Source organism: Falco punctatus (assembly GCF_963210335.1).
Source record: "Falco punctatus genome assembly, chromosome: 3".
NCBI classification, from domain to species: Eukaryota; Metazoa; Chordata; class Aves; order Falconiformes; family Falconidae; genus Falco; species Falco punctatus.
The window spans coordinates 80499725-80524000 of record NC_137582.1 but is presented as its reverse complement, the minus strand read 5'-3'; the positions used below and the strand labels follow the sequence as shown (position 1 = coordinate 80524000).

The following is a 24276-nucleotide window of genomic DNA, read 5'->3' as shown; positions in this document are numbered from 1 at the left end:
CTGGTACAGCAAAAAAGACAATTGATGGGTTTTTCTTGTAAGAAGGGAAACTAATCAACTGTATAAAAGCTTAGTGTGAGATACAAATTTCTTTGACATTTTGCTTCATATACAATATTCTGATGATATGTAACAGTGAGGGCAAATGCACTTCCAATGGCCTCTTAAAGAGGTAAGCACCACACTTCTACTTCAATGCTAGTGAAAATAACTGCTTTTGGTACAATTTTTTAAACAGATTTTTCCCAAGAAAAAGAGAGAGAGGCTAGAAATCCAGATCCAGTTGCTCTTCAACAAGAACTACCAAGCAGCATCAACTCTATCTGTAAAAAACATTTGCAGTCTGCACTCAGGGAGACAGATTTCATAACTTCATATTGGAGGCAACATGACTTGCAAAAATATTCACTAATGTTCTCACTGCTTTGTACTTCATGTCTGCTGCAGTCCGTCAACCCTCTACACCACATACATGTAAACTGTTAAAACAAGAGCATCATCAACAAAATATCTGTTGACTGACACCATATTTCACAAATCTGATGACTTTCTGCATTGGCAGTAGCAACATTTCAGCTTCATTTCTTCGTACAATATGTAGAAGAATGACGCAATGCAATAATGCCTCTGGTGCTTTTTCACTCAGCTGTGCCCAAGGACTGAAAGCTTGCTTTCACACTCTGGTCCTTCCATATTGCTCCGTTACAATGAAGAACTCCAAACTCTGGGCCAAATCCTACACAAGCAGTATCCTTGTGCATTTAAACCTACTGAGAATAAATCATGCTGCCATTTATTTTGATTCTTAAAAATCATGTATTGGGATTCTTTGTGGCAAGGTTTGGGTAGTGGGAGGCTGCAGACACGGCTTCTGTAAGAAGATGCCAGTTTCTCCCACATCCAAGAGACACAGTGCTGGCCAGCTCTAGGACAGACCCACCACTGGCCATGGCCATCAGTGACAGTCGTAGCACTTTTCTGATAACATTTAAGAAGGGGGAAAAAAACCCGCACAACTGCATTGGAGAGAGAAGTAAGACTGTTTGAGAGCAACAGCCCTGCAGACAGACACCCAGGTCAGTGCAGAAGGAGGGCAGGAGGTGCTCCAGGCACTAGAACAGAGATTCCCCTGCAGCCTGGGGTGAAGACCATGGTGAGGGAGGCTGTTACTCCTCAGCCCACGGAGGTCCTTGGTGGAGCAGATATCCACCTGCAGCCCCTGGAAGGCTCCACACTGGAGCAGGTGAATGTCTGAAGGACACTGTGACCCCTTGGGAAGCCCACACTGGAGCAGGCTCCTGGAAGGACCTGTGGACTGAGGAGCCCACGCTGGAGCAGGTTTCCTGTTAGGACTTGTGACCCTGCAGGGGACCCACGCTGGAGCAGCTTGTGAAGAACTGCAGCCCGTGGGAAGGACTCACACCGAGAAGTTCATTGGGGACTGTCTCCCATGGGAGGGACCCCACGCTGGAGCAGGGTAAGAGTGTGAGGACCCTCCCCCTGAGGAGGATGGAGCGGCAGAGACAGCGTGTGATGGACTGACCACAGCTCCATTCCCTGTCCCCCTGCACTGCTGGGGTAAGGAGGTAGAGAAATCAGGAGTGAAGTTGAGCCTGGGAAGAAGGGAGGGGTGGGGGGAAGGTCTCTTAAGATTTATTTTTATTTCTCATTACCCTACTTTGATTTGATCAGTCATAAACTAATTTCCCCAAGTCATGTCTGTTTTGCCCATGATGGCAATTGGTAATCTCCCAGTCCTTATCTCAACCCAGGAGCCTTTCCTTATATTTTCCCTCCCCTGTCCAGCTGAGGAGGTGAGCAATAGTGGCTTCAGTGAGCATCTGGCATCCCAGCCAGGGTCAAGATCTCCATAGCCTTGACAAAGAACTGTCAATAGCTAAGTGAATGAAGGTTTTCAAACAGTGTCAGGCAGAAAATGAGGGCTGAAACACAGGCCCTTCCCACATAGGTTTTCAGTCTACTTGGACAGAAATTCTGCAATTTTTTTTTCATGCTGTGTTTTTTTAGGGCAAAAGACATTTTATTCACCCAAACACGGACAGCAGCATGTATACCTATATTAACACTGAATATAACAGACTTATCTCTGCCACTTGGGAATTGAACAAAGTCACATGGCAGGCATCCAGATTTCACAGGGATGAGGACTACAGCATCCTCCAAGGTAACTCTGAATTAAGAGATATAAGCTTTTTTTTTTTCCCCTGCCAAAACAGAAACTCTCCCTAACCACCCAATCAAAGCAAACAACCCTTGAAAGTATAAAAAGTAAGTCTCCCAAAAACCTACACTCGCCAAGATGAAGCACCTTAGGAAAACAAATAAACCTCAGTATACCACGGACTTGGATCAGGCTACCTCCAAAGGTGTCTTCTAATTTACTGTATCATTTTACGGAAAACAAGGATGCCATACGAAAACCTGGAGAATCTGTGCCTAGCTGTTCTTCCAGCTGAAGGCAAAAAACCATGGGACCCTTGTAGTAACAGCAGTACATCATCTTCAGATCCACAAATCTGACATCATTAAAGGAAGCTTTTATTATAGTAGCTAGCCTCTAACTCATTAATTCTTAGGTATTTACTTCCCTACTCCTGAAGTGCACAATGCTTCTGAAGTATGATGTGCAGTATTCTGCTCTCATCTCATCAAGAGGATTGTTGCAATCCTGAAATCCACAGCTCTGTACACACAGAAGAAAACAATTTCTATTTTCTCCCTGTTTCGTGACCAAGTGCTTTTAGTGCATTTTATGCCAAGTTAGATGAGTATGATGTGAACATGTCCTTTCACTAGTAAGAATTCAGCTCTCTGAAAACAAACTCTATTAATTATTAAAGTCATGTCTGTATCTTGGTTATAAGAAAATAAATGGAAGGCAGAAAATAGAAGATGAAGAGAACACTCCTGCATGCCCAGAATTTTATATTCAGAAACTGAGAAAAAAAACCATTACTTATGTCAGTGAGACTTTCACAATTCATGCATCAAAGGGTTAAAGAACTAAAACTTCCCCAAGAGTTCAAATCACTGCGCATAAATATTGTTGTGACTACAGATTGCAAAAGAACGGAAACACAGTAAATCATCCCATTTTTTCTGAGAAATTCTGGGACTATGTTCTGAATTTCCAGGAACAGAAGACAAACACTGCCAATTCTCACTGCCGGATTTTTATTGAAGAGTTTGAGAATTTGGAAAGGGCTCCTGAAAGCCACTAAAAGGTAGTATCAATTTTTTTCCACAAAGCTAGAGATTGTTTCTGGGAGAATACACTCAGTGTAACTGGCTTATGTGCTAACTTCAGAGAAAGTTAAAAAAAAAAAAAGAAGGGGGGGGCACACAAAAAAAAAGCTCTTAAACAAGACCCAAAACCTTCTGAAAGCAGCAAATGTGCCAAACAAAGAGCCCAGTAAGAAAGTCAGAGATCTATACTTGCCTGTCTCCCCAAAAACACAAAAAGGAAGGGTAGAGTGGTTGGCAGCAAGGCACCCTAAAGGATATTCTGTAGTGTGTATTCACTTATCCACTTTTGCTGTCTGCTTTGAACATAATCCCAGTCTCCAACACGTCAATTTATTCTAAACACTGAAGTTACAGCATTAAGGTCCCAACCCTGGGGACTCTGGAGGAATGTTCTCTATAGCCTTCCATTCATATTAGTGTCAGAAAGTGTACTGAAAAAATAGAATACGTCTTCACACTCTAATCTAGAGCATATTTAGTTTAACCTTCTTTCAGCCCTTTACCAACACAATACTGGCACTGTAGCCAAATTTGAAAGACAAGCTGATGAAAGCTTCTAAGTCAGATTTAGTAGGGGTGGAAAAACAGATGTTCAGGGTTTTTTTTAATGTGAACTTCACTTCTGACAGAAGGCACAGTAGTTGTGAATGGGCTTCCAAAGCTAGTCTTTAAACTAGTTACAAGCACTCAGGATAGTTAACACACAGTAAGCTACAACGAAAAATAACCAAGATGGTGGGAAAGTGACTCCCTGTTAAGTCACCCATGTTGCTTTAACACTTCTAGTCTGTTGACTACAGGTTTTGGAAGAGCAAGGGGAAATACCACAGAAAATTCACGTTCTTACTGCCTATGAACCACTAAAGACACTATTTTCATGAAAAAGTTGGACATCCAGTGAAGAAATTGCAGCTCAAAAATGACTGCCTACAATCTCAAGTTTCTTTTACATAGCTTTCCACTCCCCCAGCTTTGCATCATGACTCAGATGATGCTCTAAATAAATTGGAAGCATAATTTCACAGTGCATCAAAATTACGAAGTCCAGGCACATCTATTCACATATTCTTTTAAAATCATAGATCCAAGTATAGTAACAGATTTTCAGGACACCCGGTTTCTCAAAGTCCATTCTATTTTTATAGCTGCAAAAGCAGTTATAAAGGAACTGTTATGTTTTTCCTGTTATCAGGAAAAGCGTTCAGGTACATTCAACTGACAGCCCAGCATATACTAACATTAGTCTTTTAACTCATTTGAAGTTTCCTGTTGGTGAAAAAATCCTAAATTGTCATGTTATAAAACAGATGTATAAATCCTATAAATGTTTGCTGGGGATCTTGTTGTTGGTTTTGTTTGGTCTTCTGCTTGTCTTTCAGATAAGTAGCATGACTGTAGTAATCACTACCAGTAATGTTTCTCTTGGGAAAAAGAAAAAGATTTCAATGTCACATGATACTCTGTTTAATTATTTGTGTGGGCAGGACCCAAAATCATAGCTGAATCCTGAGAGTGGTAAGCATACTACAAACAAGAGAAAAAACAGCAAAAAACAGGCCATCTCCAAAACAACAAATTTGCAGTTCCATAAAAAAATAAAAAGCATATATTATGCCTACCACAGCTGTGTGGGGAAAAAAAAAAAAGAGAAATTCTAAGTGCATTTTTGCCTAGCACCTTTGAATTGAGCTAAGGGTTGGGTTTTTTTAATATATTCTTTGTAATATGCCATATTGGCTGCTTAGCTACAGCCTAACAACTTGACAAACATAGGATCTAACCAAGTATAAGAAATCTGCCTTTGTTCCTATAAATATAGCATTCAGCAAACATTGATAATTTTTGGTGCAAGACATTTCAATGGCATCACAGCTTGTGCCCTGCCCCCCCCCCCCCCCTTTTTTTTTTTTAAGAAAAGGTGCATTCTCCCAAATATGAACTGGCTATTTTGAGGACAGATATCAAGTCTTAATCAGTATATAATAGTGACCCAATTTTTTCAGCGGCAGGTCTTGAATACAGCATGGTAGCCGAGGCTCTGTTCCCAAACATTAGCAAAACCCAGAGAATTGCCAGACAGCTATTAGCAGTTTGATGAAAAGTTTGAATGCACAGTCAATCATGGGCACACAGCAATATGATGCTACAAGCTGACAGGAACATGCAGTTTCGTAACTTACTATCCGATAAGGAAGATGTAAAAAGGAGTCTGGGCAGCCAGCTAAAGCCATTTGTTCCTTCAAATTTTCTTCAAATTACATCTACTGCTTCACAGGACCTGTGGAGTACAAACAAACTGTCAGAAACCATACTGAAGACATTTCATCAATTTATTATTGAAAACAGTTGGAGGGAGAAGACAGAGAAGAACAAGAGGAGGTGACAAGGATTTGTATCAGTTTCGAGTAGCAAATCTGCACATTTGCTGTCTGTAGCCTAGAAAACACATTCAACCTGATATTTCATTCAAAACCCCAACTCTCAGGCTGGATGGCCCCTTCTTTATTTCCACAGTCCAGGTAAAAAAGAAAGCATCTCTTCACACCTGGACTCTTACCATTTGAAGATTGGCTCTCACCAACTGAGGCTATGTTTTCAACTGAGGAAAGCAAACACTGAAATCTGGGAGTTAATTAAGATGACAACCATTTGTCAGAGAATCATTTGGGTTGGAAAAGATGCATAATATCATAGAGATCATTATGCAGCATTAGCTTTCAATGCTAGTTACACAGCAACTTTTTCCCTTTACCCTTTCACGCCTGTCTTTTCTCTCGTGGCTTTATTTTCACCCAATGTATCAAATAGGGCACCCCATGCAAATCTGCATTTGCATGTCTTGCATCTCCTCTTCTGAGTGATTATTAGCAGCAACTTTGCAAAGCAAGTGGTGTTTCTTTTAAGCATCGCTTCTGTGATCAGGCAGAGCATGAAATCTACTGCAAGCGTATTTAGAGCTGCGTATGACTAAAGAACTAAAAATTACAAAAGGCAGTATTCAGCCAACGTCAAGAAAGTGATTTTAAATACTGCTTCATAACAAAAGAATCAAACCTAAACAAAAACACACACACACATATATATATATATAAATATGAAGCACTATTTCCTGGGACCAGCATTTCTCCCAACCAATGGCATACTACAGGGATATCACCAACTAAATAAGATAAATGATGCCCCCTCCAAGCAGATTAAAAAAAAAAAAATAATAAAAAAGGTGACTGAGTACAGAGCAGACTGCAAAGCAGAGCCAGAACTTTTACTCCTACCACAAGCGAGCTCCTGTCTTGTTCAATGTTAATTATCAATTATGTATTCTAAACAAAAGCCAGAGTTTTAAACAGGCTACCCACTGCTCTCTAGTAGGCATGAACTGTCACCAAAATCAAAGCTCCTGCAAGATTTATGGAACAGTTAAGTCATGGACAAGGGTGAAAGACATCTTGGAAAAACTGCTCCCAGAGGAGCTGCAGCCTATGGTCTGCATAAACGTGCACTCATTGAGGAAGCTTTATTTTATCTAGTTCCAGGGTAAGTTTGGCTGAGGTACTGTAGATAGCCTCCTCCTCTATCAGAAAGGCAGGCAAACTCCTGGGAGCTTCTTTCCAGGAAGGAGTTAACTGGGCTCCTGCAGTTTTCCTGAGGTAGCATCTTTCTGGGATCAATTCATATAGCCAATTACTTTGGGAGGAAACTGGTTTTGGCAATAGCAAATTTGAAAATCTAGTTAACCCAATACGCATAAATCAAGTTGTTTATTCTAGATACTTTTTTTTCCACAGCATTTACTATAAGTTTAAAACCAAAATCTTAAAACATTCACATGGGGGGTGGGGGAAGACCACTTCAAACATCTGAGACTGTGGGCATGATACCCAACTTGTACTGTTAGTCTTTAAACATATATACAGTGGTCTACAGCCATCTAACTCCCACTTCACACCTAAAAATCTGCAGTCAGATTTTAAGACAGATCTGAAGATTTCAAGATTTCATTTGCAGGGCAAGGTCTGCACCATCCACCCAGTTTGTCCTAGGAGAATTAAGCACAGATTTATGGAAACCTCTTTTATCTTGGCTGATGGGGAGGGGGGGGGGCGCTTCTCTCTTTAGGGAGTACAGTATAGAAGTTCTGAAGTTGGTACAATGCATCAGGAACAAAGAGAACCGTATTAGCAGCATGTAAACCCACCAAGATTAAAGAAAGTTTAGGTAAAAGGAAAAGAGCCTTAGATTGCAACAGTTTTATGTTTATTACCGCTTTAGTATTTTAGAGAACAGGAAAAGGTACAACCGCTGTGAATTTAACCGCAGGTTATTTAGGACTGAATATCAAAATACTGGCCTTTCTCGCTACATTTCAGCAAGAAGCACCGATTCACTTATAGCAAGATAGATTAAATATGTCCCTAAACAATACCAGACCAATTTGTCTACTCTAGGGCGTGCTGCAGTTTATGCACAGCCCCATTACACCAGTGGAAGATCGTAAATTACCTCAAACAACAGTTGGAGTCAAGACTGCATAATTTATCAAGACCCATTTGCTTCACTGCTACATTCTTGAGTATTCATCTGTTAACACCGCAGAAACAGAGGAAAGCAATAATCTCTAGATGATATCATTCCTGGTCAGTCACACATTAACACTGATTTAAGATCGCATCTCTTTTGTCTGTCTAAAAGTAGTTTATCAAAGTAGTCCTAACCCAGGAATACAAAAGGCCTTTACTCACCTTTAAGATCTAAGGCCTTGTTGTAGCACATAGAGTAATAAATTTTATAGGGACAGAACTCTATACCAACTCATGTGTTCAGCAGATAAAAATTAGGATTTAAAAAGTAAATAATCAACTTTTTCTTTTAAACATGATCTTTAGCATGTCACTTCCCTTCAGAGACCATAACTGCACACAGCCTTACATGTTCCTTCCATGCAAATACCTCTTCCCAATTTGTGCTGTTTAAGTGCCAAGTTACCGCCCTTTTCCTAAAACACCTTGAGACAGGGGAGGGAAACTCCAAAGGACAGTAACAAGAAAACAAGCTAGGTAGTCAGTCACAGTTAACAAAACTCAGGACATTGTGGTGAGAACAACTGCTGTGCAGCATTGAGCCAGGCAGCCTGTGCACATTCAAAACCAAGTGACTTCATGTGCTTTTATTGGCTTAAAAGGTCTTCCTCTGATAGAGTCGCTGGAAGACAGTCACAATAAACCAAGTTTCAAGGGTCTTAAGACTAGTTTTTGATATGATGTTCTCTAGCCTAAAGAACAGTCCATTGTGAGGCATAGCTTCGACAGCTAGGCCTCAAAAGCGTTTAGATGATGTGAGCTGGTTTAACTAAGATTGATATTCATTCCCACATGGAACACGTTGCGGGTACGCACCCTGGAGATTACTGCTGCTCTGAATGAGTTGTTTTAGTCACAATCAAATTACCTACCTAACCAGTAGATTACGTTATCTATTAACTGCAAATTAAGCCTGTCACCAGGTATGCTTTTTGATTTATCACTTGCTCTCTGCATATTCCCAGCAGAGGAAACGGTATCTCACCCAGCACTCTGGAAGCACACACAGCCTACGCACCTACAGATACTGCAGTAGGAAGATGGCAGGGGTATGGTCACTCTGCCAATTCAGGAAGTTTTCCAGGTTCTACATGTGCCATCTGTCAAAGTCTTTAAATTCAAGAGAAAAATAATTTTTCAAACGCTATCGCTTGCAGATTAGTTAGGAACAGGAGGAGGAGAAAAAAAATAAAATATTTTAACCTGGCAGAGTTGCAAGACGAGCTCCAGAGCTCTTGAAAACTGGGAGTTATGCTCTTTTATGAAAGGTAACTTAGATTTATTGAATACTATTATCTTTCAAGTCCTGGGTGTTTCACTATTTTACTTCTGTAATGTTCTGCTTTCTGTAACTGAACTACTGTGGAAGGGGGAGGGGAAAAAAGCTCCAATACAGTCTTACATTTTCACCTACCTGAGGATCTTTCTCCAAGACCTCAGATTTAACATACAGGTTAAAAATCTTTCCCTTACTTTTATGTATCTTTTACTCTCAGACATTCAGTGTCACCACTTCATTTCTCCCCACACTACAGCATGAGGCTTAGCAGACCAAACCTAGATTTCTATAAGAAATCAGAACAAAGTCTTGAAACAGCTGAGTTCATACAATATTATTCTGCAAGTCACCTTCAGAAGACTGTCTGGGTCAACTCCGCTGGACTTAAAATTTAACATCTTGAAGAGCCAGGGAAAAAAAAAAAAGACTCTGTCTTGTCGGTCCACACAAAGCGCAAGTTGCAAGATCCCAACTTTCCACCCACCTGGCTCCAGGCTCCTAGATGCTATGAATTAGTAGAGAAAGTGTTCTGTTTTCTTCTGCAGACCTATATATCTATCTCACTAAAGCATGGTTTCAAGATAAAGTAGTTAAATGGATGCATCTAGTAATCCTCTACACCAACACAGGTCACAAGGACACATACACTTATATACTGTCTTACTAGTCTACTCCTATTGCCATAGTTACAATGGAAATAGGATTTGGATACAAATAGCAGAAGGCATGTCAAGTGAATTTTCTGCAGTTGAAAGACCTGACAGCTAACTGTCCCCACCTGTGTTTAAACTGCATGACTCAGATGTGCTTTGCCATGCAAGGACAAGACCCACACAACTTCTCACAAGAAGGAATCCTGACCGCATGGGCTGGAAAGAAAGTGCCACCAGATCACCTAGCTAGCTGGACCAAGGAGACTAGATTCTAAAGCACCCTTGGCAGCACACACGTTTGCCACCAGACTCCACCACAGCTTTAGCAATCATTACATAGAAGGAATTCTAAAGCAATCTCCCCTCTTTTGGTGGTCATTTCAGGTAGCCACCATGCCAGTTTACAAGACTGAGGATGCCTTTGGTGATACACGGTGATAATTTGGTCAGCAGGACTCAAAGGTTCGTTAGTGTAGGCTGCCAAATGAATACAACCAAAAGACTCTGACTTCAAACCAATACTGGCAGCTTCCTGCACAAGAGAAAACACAGCATTCATTCCTCTGTTAGGCACTGATGAGGACTGGATTCATCATCACAAACCTCCCATTGTCCATTTCCCCATTTTACTCATTTCAAACACATGCTTGCCTCTCCAGCTCTGAATGCCCCTCCCCACATCCAAAGTCTCCAGTTTTGCCATGCTGAAAACTAGTACTTGGGCAACTTCCCTTCAAACAAGTTCTTTTGCCTCTAAAACACCTTCCCAAACACTCTAGAATGCCATCACTCTTCAACTGCAGGAGGTTCAATAACATGATCGTTGACATCCTGATGGCCTAATGAGATTAGCAGCAGGTAATATTTAAGAATACTTGCAGATTTCCCAACTTCTTCCCACATCCCTTGCACAAGCTGGTATGTGCGCTCACATTTTGATACACATATGTACCCAAAAGGCATTTGCAAGTCTCTGATATAGAGCAACTGCCTAACTAGAGTAATACTTCAAACATCTTTGAAAACAAAGCATTGTTCTAGTTAGAATTTCAAGTGAGTGTTGCGCACTAAAATGAAAAGCACTTTCAAAATATAAATCATCAATCAAAAGCACTTCAGTTACGTCCAAACACTCCCACGATTCCATACTAAAAAATCTGGTCTTTTAAAAAAAGAGAATATAATTCTCTTTGCCATTCTTAATTGCAAAGCTGTTAGTCTAAATATTACACCTTGTAAAGGAAGCCATTTGCCATTGTAATTTTGCCAAAAAGTGAAGAATCTTGGCAACAGTAATTCAGGCTTTTGAAAGCCAAAACAGATACATACTTCGGAAGAAGCACAGAAGAGCTGATGCCATCCCACTTCAAGTCTTGCCAAATAAAATTAAATAAAATATATGCAGTTCAGCATTTTTTGGTTTCCTGAAGCTGCCTAAAATTCTGAAAAGGCCCTTCAATCAAGACTCATAGCCTGTGAATACACGTTCACCTCCCGACAGGGCAGCTTCACTGACAATAAGGATAAAGTTTTGGGAGAAAAATAGTTATTTTGCACCTGCCCCACTTAAGTAATGATTTTTTCCCCTTGTCCCTGAAGGAAGCATTCCACCTTAAGACACAAACCTACAATGAACTTTGGAAATATTTATGAAACTCTGCAGTTTCACTATCTCCCTTGATAACTGAAAATTCTTTTCTGCCTTTTAATAGCTAAATCTGTAACTGAAGCAGGAACTTTGACAACTAAACCAACTGTACCCAAGTCTAAATAAAAGGTTAATTAGACAGAAACTACGTAGTATATATTAGACAATCCCATCAGCAAGCCACATGCAGAAGCAGGGCAGGTCCACAAGACACATGACTGCGATAAGAGACACATAGTAAGGCAGTCCAAGAACAACTTCAGCTGAAAATGCCATGACTCATGGTCTCTAATTTTATGTATACACTTCCTCACTATATTCATTGCTTCCAGAGAACCAAAAAATACTGCCTCTGTCCTCTGTGTTACCATTCTCTTGCCTTCCCCCCCGATCTAGTCATATTTCTCATTATAAAGAGTCCAAGGTTTTGCAATCTTGAGAAGCAGTCTAAATAATTATTTCCTTCTGTTATTTTAGGCTTTCATTATCCAACCTGAAGACTTAGAGTGAAGTTGTACAACAGTTAAGATTATTGAATAGCTTGTTACTGCCAAGAACAGGACAGACATCCCACTCTCTTCATCAGCTTCTGCTCTGCTTGCTTTCTCCACTTCCTCCCAGCAACTTCATGGCACTCCCTCCTTCTCACATAATTAATGTGTTAATTAACTCATTTTTGGTTTGATGGGTTAGTTTTCTGCTAAGGAAACAAGTGTAGTAAACTTAGGTCTGACAAGCAGCTCAGCTGGCACAATGTGAATGGGAGGAGAGCATGAGCAAGAGGGGAAGGGAACAGGATCACCCCTTCCAGTGGCAACAAACTACTACATTGGCCAAGGCAACCTGTGAACTTTCATTTTCTTTGTTTACCACCATTAGGAGCTGGCAAACCTTTACTGCTGCATGTCAGTGAGAATTACTGCTTTCCAGGCATCTCACAGAAGATAAATATTTGGGTAAGTCTCCAAACAAAATATAAAGTTGCATTTTCTAGAAGGCATTTGCTTTCCCCTTGTAGTACAGACTCAACTAAAATTCACTTTCATTAAATACTTACCAAAACATTGGGTTTTGCACCCAACAAACTAACAAGCCTTTATGTTTTCAACCTGCCACTGGTTTGAATGGTCCTTCCCCCTGCACTGGGCTGGGAATTGAAAGCCAACGGCTCTAAACTCTCAATCCAGAGACTAAACTACACACAAGACGTTTTTCTATTTAGCTCCTATACAAATAGAGCAAGTTCATCAGCCTCTGAACAATGAATTTTTGTTGAACAAAGTCAGATTGTTACAGATCCCGGCTGAAACCACAGCTTAATCTACAGGCCTATCCCTAAGCATTACTGGAAAGATGTACCTGACTCACTCAACTTCACTGAGGTGACAAGACAGCAGGATGCTCCCCACAGCTGGAACTTTTACAGCCTCCTGACAACAAAAGCTAGGAGAGCGAACAGTTGAACATATATACACAGGTGTGATGGGGGGCTCTCAAATTCATACATTAGCAGTCTACAGCACCTATACTCTGTTCCCAGCTTCTGTTCCCTCATTTCTCTCCAATCATTGTGGAAGAAATTCTTCCAGAGCATGCAGAAGCCTTTGCTCCCCTTCTGAGAGATGCAAAAGGCAAAGACAGACATATATATATATAAAAGGAACTAAGATCAAAAGGTAATCTTTTATCGCATGACCCACTGATCAGTTTTTCAAGTCTGTTTCATCCAAATGACCCATCATTACAGTTATCCACTGCCTATTTCCCTTTGCTTGGATGCTTTGTACAAGGAAGTTTCCTGCTCAGTTAAGATTTTTGCAGGGGGTTCAGTAGAGCTTCTCACTGAACCTGCTGTTTTTTGTAACACAGTACTGGTTACAAAAGCACTGACGATAAGACTAACCTCAAAACTAAAACCCATGCTATACGCAAATATCCATCAATACCATCCAGAATCCTCCTTAGGGCTCTCCTGCCCTTCAAAGTTTTCAGGTGGGTTAAGGTACTTTTCCTGAATTTAAAAAAAAAAAAACAAAAAAAACCAAAAAACACATCATCGTGGACCAAGGACATTAGACAGGTTTTTCATTTTGATGATTTACAGGGTTTAATACCAATAGTTAACACAGTGTCTAAGATTATCAAAAGCTTTTATTTAGACAGCAAGGTTCATGTTTTCAAAGCAAACCAATTGGCAAAGGCTTTTACAGTTACCTATAATTTATGTTGGTGAATAAGTACTAGTTTATTTACATTGTCTAATACCATATAAGTGGTTGAAGCTAGAAGGCAAGTTTAGACAGTTCAAACAGCAGGCTACTCACTAAGGTGGTATCTTTTTGAGATACTGTAAGAGGTACACTTATGTGCACAGGTTATCCTCAATATACCTCTTGTTCACATACTTAGAACACTCAAAAGAAAGCTTTTCTGCTTAGCCTCTGAAAAAATTATGTGCTATGAGCAGAGATGCATTCCCCAGTATCAACAGTATGTTAATTCACCCTCCAAAGAATTTTGCAGCGTATGTTCCCAAATACAGTTTATTCTGAAGAACTCAACTGTTCAAACAATTAAGACACCACAAATCGGCTGCAACGCAACAAAGGAGTAAGTAAGAGTTGTACACAGTCAAAATAAACAAGCAAACCCATTTTACCTCTCATGCACAGCAAGGTAGGAGTTACCACAGTATAGCTGGTAAGCAGAAACTCATTACAGCTGTAAGTAACTCAACCATGTAAGTGAGCCCCAGTCTACATCAACACCAAGCAAGCCAGTGACAGCAAACAGTGCTTCTAACTGCAAAGAGGGCAAGGAGGGAACTCCAACAAATACTGTGTTGCTCTCGAGACAAACAGAAAATCTTGTCTATTCAAAAGCGATATGCAAAGGGATGTGCAAGAAGTGCAGAAGATAATCCAAAGAACCCTAAAGCAATACACACAGCCTTAACTGACTGGGACAAAAATTGTGCCAGTCCAGCCCAGAGTACACAGTTTGGAGGCTGTAATCATTCATTCCTGTGCAACGATGTACCAGCAACACCAAAGTACAGTCAATTGCAAAAAAAAAAAAAAAAAAAACAATTGCAGTTTTAAGATACTTATGTTGTAGATACCTCGTGCATTTTAAACACTGCCTTACTAAGAAATCAGAACAATCTCTTCTTAGAGCAAAGAGACCACTCTGTAATCGCAGATGCATTTGCTGGTATTATGCAACATGCAAGCTCCAATTCCACGGGTGGCTTACAGTTAGCAGCAGGCAATCACTGCTGCAGCAGAACCTAACTGCCTTTCAGGACACAACTAGAATGTTACTGGTGCTCTATTCTTGAATACAGGCTAGGAATTTAAAAAAAAATAATTTTAAAAATCCTCAAAAAAGAAATAGGAAACGCTAAACTCTTAAAAGTCTTTCTTACCCCTTTTTGCTTTTCAGCCCCTGAAAAACAGTTTCAAAGCCGACATCTCAAAAGCAAGTACGCTGACCTACTTGCAAATATACCACCCTGGGACAAACAGGGCATAGCTTTTCCAACTAAGCATAAACAAAACAGAAAATAAACTTACAGGATAGGTTAATATTTTGTAGAAGGGTTAATGTGTTAATGTTCAATGGAAAGCTGAAGTCTGGCCAACTGATCACATGTCCCATGTGCATTAGTGTACATTTATTTATTGCTATTAACTTGCACCTGCAGAGAGAGGAAAAAACCAGCATATTCCTTCCTTTGATCCTGAAGGTCACGAGGTGACTGAAATCCCAGCTTAATGAAGACTCTGGTGACGCTGCAAGTGTCACAGCTTCCATCAACCCTTTCAAAACACAGCGTTGGAAAGCACAGGAAAGAAAACTGAAGTAATACCACCCAGGCTTCATAGACTATGTCAACTTAATTAGAATGGTATTTTGGCAGCACCCAAAGATTACATATCGAAGGCTGGGTAGCAGGCCAAATACTTCACTAGAATATTTTGCCAAGCCACCTACATTAAGAGCTACTTCCCTGTTCTTTCAGGGTGCCATAAAGGAAATCTGTTGTTTCAGGCCTTATAAGACTATTTAACAGAGGCATGAAACAGTGAACGTCACCAGTACTGAAGGTTAACTAGATATGTGTTAAATGAGAAACATTCCTAGTTAACCTTCAGACTAGGGAGCTGCTGAAAGGGAACATTTGTTCTCAAAGGGTGTAGGCTCCAGATGTATCCAAAGTGGCTTCCCTACGTACGATGTATTTTAACCCACAAAACACCTGTACTCCAAAAGCCTGGAACCCACACACAGGTCTTATCTGCATTCTCCCACCCCCGAGGCTGCCCAACTGGTACTGGCAACAGTAGAAAGGAGGGAGAAGACAGCACTTAAGCGTCCCCACGCACAACACAGTTTTACAGCCCTGCGGTACATCACCCACAGAAACAAATCAACATCCAGGCTATGCACAGAGCTGACCACAACTCTGTTACAGGATACAAAGAAAGAAAATCACACACCCTATGTGTGCAGGGTATAGGTGAAACGTATACCTCTGTACTGTCATGTCAGTCACTGAGGAAAAACAGGTATTCCTCACAGCAGTTCACCTCATTCCACGGCAGCTATCTAGAAGAGGTCAGAGAAAGCCGGGGTTTGGACTAGGTGGTCTCAAGAGGTGCCTCCCACTACACAATTCAGTGACGCGCACCACTGGAGCACCAGGTTCTCTTCATTGAATAAACACAGTGTTTAGAAAACTGGCTCCGATGCAGACATCCATGATATAGAAGTACAAAACCAGCCAGACCAATCCCTCCACGCTGTATGGCACTGTAACTTCAAACCCTCAGCACCTCTGGACAAGACTGACGATCATGCCAGACCAGTCCCCCAGTATTACCAAGACTTTTAGCATCTGTACTGCAGAAGTCGATCATGACAAAGCTTCAGCTTCTCCCAGCAACTTTTCAGTCCTAATTTCACTGTGTGTGTGTACATATACATATATTATACACATGCACTTACATATGCACATGTGAACTCAATAAGCAGATAAAGAGCTTCTTTAGCAGCAGTACAGAATGCAAAAGAGAACTCCTTCAGCTGATACGGCAGAAGTCAGCGTTGTGAAGGCCCAACCTCAAAAAAAAAAAAAAAAAATCTAGCTCTTCTCTTCCCTGAATTTCTTTTGCTGTTTGAGGCAGAGATTTTGCTCATTCCTTGCTCTTCTAAAAAGTTCTCCCCCTTCCAAAACACATTGCAATGTAATAAAACAGAAGATTTATCAAAAAAAGCAGCAGATAAGCTGTCTTGCAAAAGCCTCTCTGAATATCAGGAATTTGAAATTTCCAATTGCTACTGTTAACTGATGAAATAACAATTCCTAAGTTTTTGTTCCTTTGTATTTTGATCTATTAAAGCATTCACTCATCATTAATGCAATCAATTTGACAGACACATCAGAAAAGTCTCAATTTTCAGCCTCGCTAATTAGCAGTACTGTTTTATTAAAACCCAGTTCTGCATGAAGAGATGGCTTCACGCAACTGCCTGCTTTAAAGAGAAACCTCAGGCTTTCATGCTACTTTTTGTCATTGGAAAAGGGCAAGTATCTCCTTCACCTAAGGCTCTGATGCTTACAGATCTCAGCATTCCCTAGCTTGTAATATTCCTCCCCCTCCATCAAAAAGGCAGCAGTACCACAGAATTTGCCAACGTCTGATACTCCTCTTCACGGCATTATTTGTCTTAGTTTCCAAGCCACAGTGTAATTTACCTATCACATTTGTTTTCTGCAACATCTTTGCCTAAGCATCTTTTCTACTCCAATAACTCATGTAAGTCAATAGCCTAAAATAAGCAGCAGATTTTCATGAGGACGGTCTTATTTAAACAAGCAAGAACTCTTCATTATACAAAACCAAAAAGCTTCCTTCCAAAATAAGACAGAAGCATAAGTTCTGTGAAGCTGGATGCCTCTCAAGAGCCAGGTTTGAGAAGGTTACTCCACAGGGAAAAAGTGCTCTTCTCTCCGTGGCAGGGGAAGGCAGCAGTGGTTCCCAGAGAAGCTCCCAGTTGTAAACCTTGCCAGTGTTGTCTCCTGAACTACTGATACCTGTCATACTCTGCTCCTGATGAAGTACAACAACACGCTGCCCAACACAGCGCTCCGGTCAGTCTTGGTGGGACTACACAGAACAATGAAGCATAACACCACAGATATAATTTGCCTGTGACAGCAAGCAGCAGCACTGGCCAGAAAAGATTTGGCAGCTAGAGCAAAGAAAACCGCTACCAATAGATGGGGAAGAAGAAATACTGAGCAAACCAAGAAACAACAAACCTGAACTTCTCTTATGGTCTGAGGGATAGAAAAGCATGGTTGTTTTCTACCAGACTTTGATGACAGAACCCTAACAGTCTTTTGATACAGACCTCTGTGCAGCAAGTTAAGCGTTTTAAGGTGTAATGCTTCAAGAGATATGTTTTTAAACACAAAAGCAAGCTCTGGAAAGAGCAGAATCACTTCACTTTTGCACCAAGCCAGAACACAAACCACTCCCTCTGTAGAGGCCACATGTACCAAGAAGGACTAGGCTCCAGCTCCAAGCGCTTGAGCGGCACTGAAGCTTCCATTCTCTGGAGGGAAGGTACAACACATCTGCAGAGCAAGTGATCAGCAAAGTTAAGAAATCGCCCTGTACAGTCAGACAAAATTAAGTAAATATGTGATTCCCACTTACTGGAAATCTTCTCCCTGGTATCCAGTAAGAGGATGCATGGGAATGGTTCAAAGCTGTGCCAGGGGAGGTTCAGACTAGACACTCAGAAACATTTCCTTTACTAAGAGGGTGGTCAAACACTGGAACAGGTTTCCTAAACAGGTGTTCGATGCCCCAAGTCTGTGTTTAAGTGTTTTAAGACAAGGCATTTGGACATGCCCTTAATACACTTTAACCTTTGGTCAGCCCTGAAGCGGTCAGGCACTTGGACTAGACAATCGGGTCCCTTCCAGCCAAAATATTCTATTCCATAGGAGAACATTCCTTTATAACAAAATGGCTTTATCTGAATGAATATTCCTAAAGTAAAGTTCAGGACATTCTTTTTAATTTGTAGATTTTTCCTGATATATTAGCAAAAGTAAGCACTGTAAGTCAGTTATTTCCAGTGCTGCCTCAATGCCTACTTCTAGAAACTTCTATCTCAGGACATACACTGGTGCTCTCTTACCATCAAATTTAAGAAGCTTATGGAAAAAAAAAATCAGTCAGATGAGATACAGTAAATTACCCCTCAACAACCCTGTTCTGTCTCAAAGCAAGACTAAAACCAGTTAAGAGTCAACAGCAGTTTAGGAAAACTGGTTTTATTTGACACTGAAACAGACTCAGAAGTTCAGGGGTCAACTTCCACGCCCGAAGTGAGGGGCTGACTACATCCCACAGCTGCCTCAGGAGCCACCTGACCACCACTGCCATGGCAAAGTCTACAGTGCCCCAAGTTTTATACAGGATTCCCACTTCTCATCCTGCAGCCTCAGCTTCAGCACACAGCTCTTGGCCAAACCACTACTTGCACTGACCGCTGGTCACTCACAGCGGTCGGCGAGGGACCGGTTAACAGTACGGATTTCACAAGCCTGCAATTACAAAACAGATTATGAGCAAGTACTCTGTTGGCAATTAGAGCTCCAGCTTTATTTTATTTATTCTAGTATAAGAGCAGATGCTGCAGTTATTCAAAGGTTTTCACAACCTTAATTGTTGACCTTCATTGTTGCTAATCTTTCCCATGAAGTGGAGACAGACAGACGCCACCCGTATTTGGTGAAGAAGATAGTGTCCTGTAGGGTATAAGTAATAAAAGACAGCATTGTCTGCCTTCTCCCTCCTCTGTGAAATACAAGGGTATTGGGATTAGCTGGCAGCATGGAAGAAGAAGAATGAACAAATGACTCAGCTGTTTTGGTTTTTTTGTTTTGGGTTTTTTTTGGAGGATGCATCAACTACAGGGTTGCACCGTGACACCGACATTTCTCTCCCCTCTCCAGGAGCGGGTGAAGCTTCCAAGTGCCAGCTAAGGAAGCGCTGTATTTAGACTTCACGACGCCTGAAACAGCTGATACACAAAGCACCCTGTCCACCTCACTGAGCATCGCTTCGGCTGTAGTATTAAGAAGCGCAGTGTTGAGTTTCACAGGGCAATACTAGGTTTCATAAACAAGTTCTCAGGCTGGATGAGAAAGCAGCATTTCATTATGTGCTAGAAACATCGCAAAAGATACATGAGAGCTTCCCAGGTCTTTTCCTCTGCTAGTGGGAGGTTTGCTCAAGACTTCCTGCTCAGGCATGGAAATTCTGCATTCATCTTTTTGCTGCAGACTCTGAGACTTAAGTTTTCTAACCAAGAAGTACATTCCTCCGACTTTGTTCTGCCAAGCATACTTGAAGATGTTAACTTGGTGTCCCAGTAACTTGAGAACCGGCAACGCAGAGGAGGGACACTGAAGTTCAGAAATGAAACACAGGATATACTGATGCTGCAACAGGCAAAAGCCTCAGAAGTCATGACAGTGAAAATCAATTTCATGTTTATGGTTACCCTCAGATGCCCAGAGCAAACTTGGACATAAGGCTGAACCCAAGACCTCACTAGAATAGCATCTGCTACCAGTTCTACTGCAAAATACATGAAAAAGTTTTTCATCTGTCTCAACTCAGCTGCAAACATCTTTAAGGTTTCTTGACAGGAAGAAAAGATAAGGACTGGTTTTGGTTTAGTTCCTTAAGAGATGTCATGTTTGTTCATTAAAAAATAAATAAATAAATCAGTAAGCCAACTTACAAAGGTTCACCAGGCACCATACAAACTAAACAACTGCTGATATAGGATATTTTTAAGAGGAACATTAGAAGACTGCAGTAAGTTGCTAGAATAGAACTAATTCAGCCAAGATTTCTGAAGAAAAACATTAAACTGCCAAGCTATTAATTGCTGTATATACCCTGTCACACCTAAATTGATTTGGATGTAGCATGAAAGATGCTAAGTCAGATCAGTTTTCAGAAGTGTGTTCAAGGTAAATGCAGGGAACTGAAAAATCAGGAAGTGACTTCTTTACTGAAAAACTAGTTAACAAGATAACAGACACAAATAATAAATAAGATGTCATGAGGAAGAGCTAGTACAGCTTTTGCAGAAGTTATGACTCAAAACTACCCACGGTTTATGATACTGTACAACCAAAGACACATTTGGACATCATCCCTAACCAGACGCTCTTAAAAGGACCAGACCTGCTGTAATTTGCAGGAGTGGCTCCCCTCTTAACACCCCTGAAGGTTTAGAGGTAGGAAAACAGAGCATTTTTTCCATACAAGGAGTCTCAAGAATGACTACAGTGGTCCTTCTTTTCAACATATCCAAAAGCTCTCTGAAACGTGACAAACAGGGAGGTGACAGGAAGTTTGCTGGCAGTGTGACATGTTCAGTCAGAGCTGGAGCTTGACGCAAAGCACCGTGGAATGATCTCATGATCACGAGCAAATGGGCCACCAAAAGGGCAACGCTGATTTAATTTCCACAAACCCAAGCCAACGTGCAAGAAGAAAAATAACGCTTGCCAGTGTGTACTGCTGAAGCAAGCGTCAGGAGTCTGAAGTCTTGTTTGGATGTATCGCCCTAGGGAGAACGAGAGGATGGCAAATAATAAAAACGGCAAACAATACTGTATTTCCTTGTGAGGTATCAAGAATTAAGGAATTGCCACAAGCAAAGCAGAATCATGACAAGTCCTTAAAGCCAGGGCACACCCACTTTTTGAAAACTGTGGGCTGTTACAACACTAAAAGGGTAACACAGCATTAGAAAGAGTACAGAGAAAAGGAATTCCTAAAGCAGAAACCAACAGGCCTAGATCATTCAGCATGGAGAAGAGAAAACTGAGGGGGAAGATGACAGACATCTGGACAGTTATGGAGGACGCGCATCAAGCGCCCAGAGAATGACCATTCCCTCTCAAAAGAAAGGTGTAGGTAAAAGGTCTGAAGTTGATAGGAAACATGAAAATCATTTCCATGGGGTGACTGGACCTATCCATGTGTTAAAATAATAATTTAGGCTAAGCACTAGAGAAAGCTCGTCAAGGGACGGCTCAATGGAGACAGACACTCCAAAGAACTGCAGCACAGCTCACCATGAAGCAGAAGGGCCTAAAAGCAGCAGAAAATCTCTTTTCAGGCTTTCTACCTAAGCAACTGCTACCGATGGCCCAGAGACACATAACACTGTTCTTGGTTAACCTGTGGTCTGATCCACTACTGCTACGCTTACAAGAGGAACAGCCAAAGCTATGCTCACTCTTAGGCAGATTATTGCCCTTTTTTCCCCAAAGTACCAAGTCCATTTCCAAACAGAGAAGTGGAGACAGCCGGAAAGGATTTTGAGGTCACCCAGCAGGCCCCCAGCACCGGCAGAAGGCAGGGTTTCTGAGCCACAAGCTCTGCATTCAAGACATCTCTATTCCCAGCTGCTGGCCCCAGGTCATGTCCCCCACCAGAGACAGCAGGACAGAGGGCTACTTGCCCCTCAGCTAAGCTCATTAACGTAGCCCTTTCACATGAACCAAGTCTGTAATTCAAGTTAACATCATTATTTTTTTTAATTAATTAATATTCCTGGCTGTGAATTCTGAGTGCTAGACATTAACCTAATGGGGATGGTGAAAGAGCTAGAGGGACAGCCACGTGACAGAGGTCCAGAAGCACAACCTCAGCACCGCCACGCTGCACCCTCCAGAAAACACTGCATCAGTTAAACAGATTTGCACCTTTAACAATTTGGCACAGACCTAAAAGCTACAGTTGCTAGGCATCCTCCATCTAACATTTACTTTTGACAGCAAGTCCTGCAGGCTGCTGCAGTATGCAGAAGGTAGAATATATGTAGCTTGCGAGTTGACAAGCACATGCCTAAATGCTGGCTCTCTATAACATAAAACATGAACCACTTCGCCAGGGTGCCTCTCCCACTATTTCCATGGGAATTTACAACAGCCAGGATGTGACACACTGCAGCACTGAATGCAAAGGGTGCTGTTTTCATAATGGCCATCTAGGAAGCCTCTGCCTTTGATTTCAGGCCAGCACAAGAGCAAATAAACCATTAGGATCTTAAAGAACATGAAGTTTCCTACACAAATCTGATTTAAGTCCTCCCAAAATCACAACAGAGGCCAAATACCATACTAAAAGCTCCTAAGAGACCACAGCTGAACAAGGCCTTGAACACCTCTTATCAGCTTATTTTAAATAAACCTAAAAGCTACTTTCAAAATAGCACGAGTCTCAAAACACCAAGACGACTCTGGCTTTTTCATGTTCTCAAAATAGCATGCTAGAAAGATATCTACGAAAATAGAAGTTTTAGGTGCATTTAGCTTTCATTTCAAGCATCAGCAAAAGTCTATCCAACACAGCATTTGCTTAAGGCTCCATAAAGCATTCCCTCATCCACGACTCCCACTCTGATAAGCGTCAGAGAACAGGGACCAAACATAGCCAATCACTTGAAAGCCCTGCAAGACTAGAGGATTTGGATGCTGGAGCATGCTTGCTCCTTCCCCGCCACCCCACACGCCCTGCGCAGAGAGAAATTCAGATTCCTCTAACTCGTTTCACTGGAATCCAGGCGATCTAATAGAAGATGGCAGTAAGCAGCATCACCAAAAATAAAACCATCAGAGAGAAACTACTGAAATGTAAAAGTAATGCTTTGGTTTAGGTGCTTAAATGTGCAAGTTATTTTCACTTTACTTCTTGACATAGGAAGCAGCAGTACATTTCAGAAACCATATTCTCTTCTCTGTCCCCAGTAGGCAAACCAGGGAAAAAGTGACCATCTTCCAAGCAACTCCTCCGCTCCTTGACTGCCCAGATTTACCCTTGCTGCCCTTCCACAGAGCAGGGCGAAGCTTCCTTGCTGTGACAGGGAGGGTATGGTGCAGCTTCTCGCCTCCTGTTCCTTGCCTTCTAGGAATTTCCCAAGCCACCACTGGAGGATAAGGAGCTGTAATGCTATTAAACACTGCAATAACAAAATCTGAACTAAAGCATGCAAAGTCTGCCTGAAGATGAGGATTTAAAAATTTTTTTTTAACCTCTGGAAGAGCACCCAAGGAACAAACACAGTGAGGAAGCAGCATCAAAACTGGCAACTCCGCAAGCAAAACAGACAAGTTTACTTGCACATTGCAGCCTGCCTGCTACTTCAGATTACTGATTGCAGAGCAACAAGTTATTCTGTCCCTAATTGGGTCCCAGTCTAAAATAGTCTTGTTATTTTTAGTATAGTACTTAAGTATCTGAACTGTGCCCTGTACTGCCAAAGCTGGCAGGCATCCCTGGCCATACCAGGAATTCCGATATTAAACAAGAACACACGCGCCACATATCCAGGCCAACTTTTGCTCTTCTGTGTTGTGTTTACTGGGTGACTTTAAAGACTTTAAACACTAACAGCCAGCCAAAAATGGCACAGACTTATACACTAATTCTGCATTTGAAGCCTCCCTACAGCTACTGTGCAACAGAAGAATCAACCCAGCAAGGAAAGAGCAAGGGTTGTGATACCACTGATTATAAAGAGACAGTCAGTTTGCTCTCAGCAGGGTAGAGCATGGATAGAAGAGAAGAATGGGGTTATTTCACCTCTGTCTTGCTTATTATGAGTCCATACAAGTTCTGGGGCACTGGAAGAGAAGAGAAATCTGAAATGCATCCTGTAACTCATCCTTCTTCTCTGTCCCCTTCCACACTGCAAGTACGCTACGGATAAATTTAAACTAGTCAGGAAACAAAAGGCCTG

General features: G+C 41.4%; 1 protein-coding gene across 3 annotated transcripts in view; it reads right to left on the bottom strand.

The window, feature by feature from the left end:
• The window catches only part of GRB10 (growth factor receptor bound protein 10), a 169147-nt gene that overhangs the window by 104950 nt on the left and 39921 nt on the right, over positions 1–24276 (bottom strand). For all 3 annotated transcript variants that reach the window (XM_080379039.1, XM_080379038.1, XM_080379037.1), the window contains exon 2: positions 5448–5545. In XM_080379039.1, the coding sequence (XP_080235165.1) occupies positions 5448–5498 (51 nt within the window). In that variant the 5' untranslated portion in view covers positions 5499–5545. The remainder of the gene's footprint in view (positions 1–5447; positions 5546–24276) is intronic.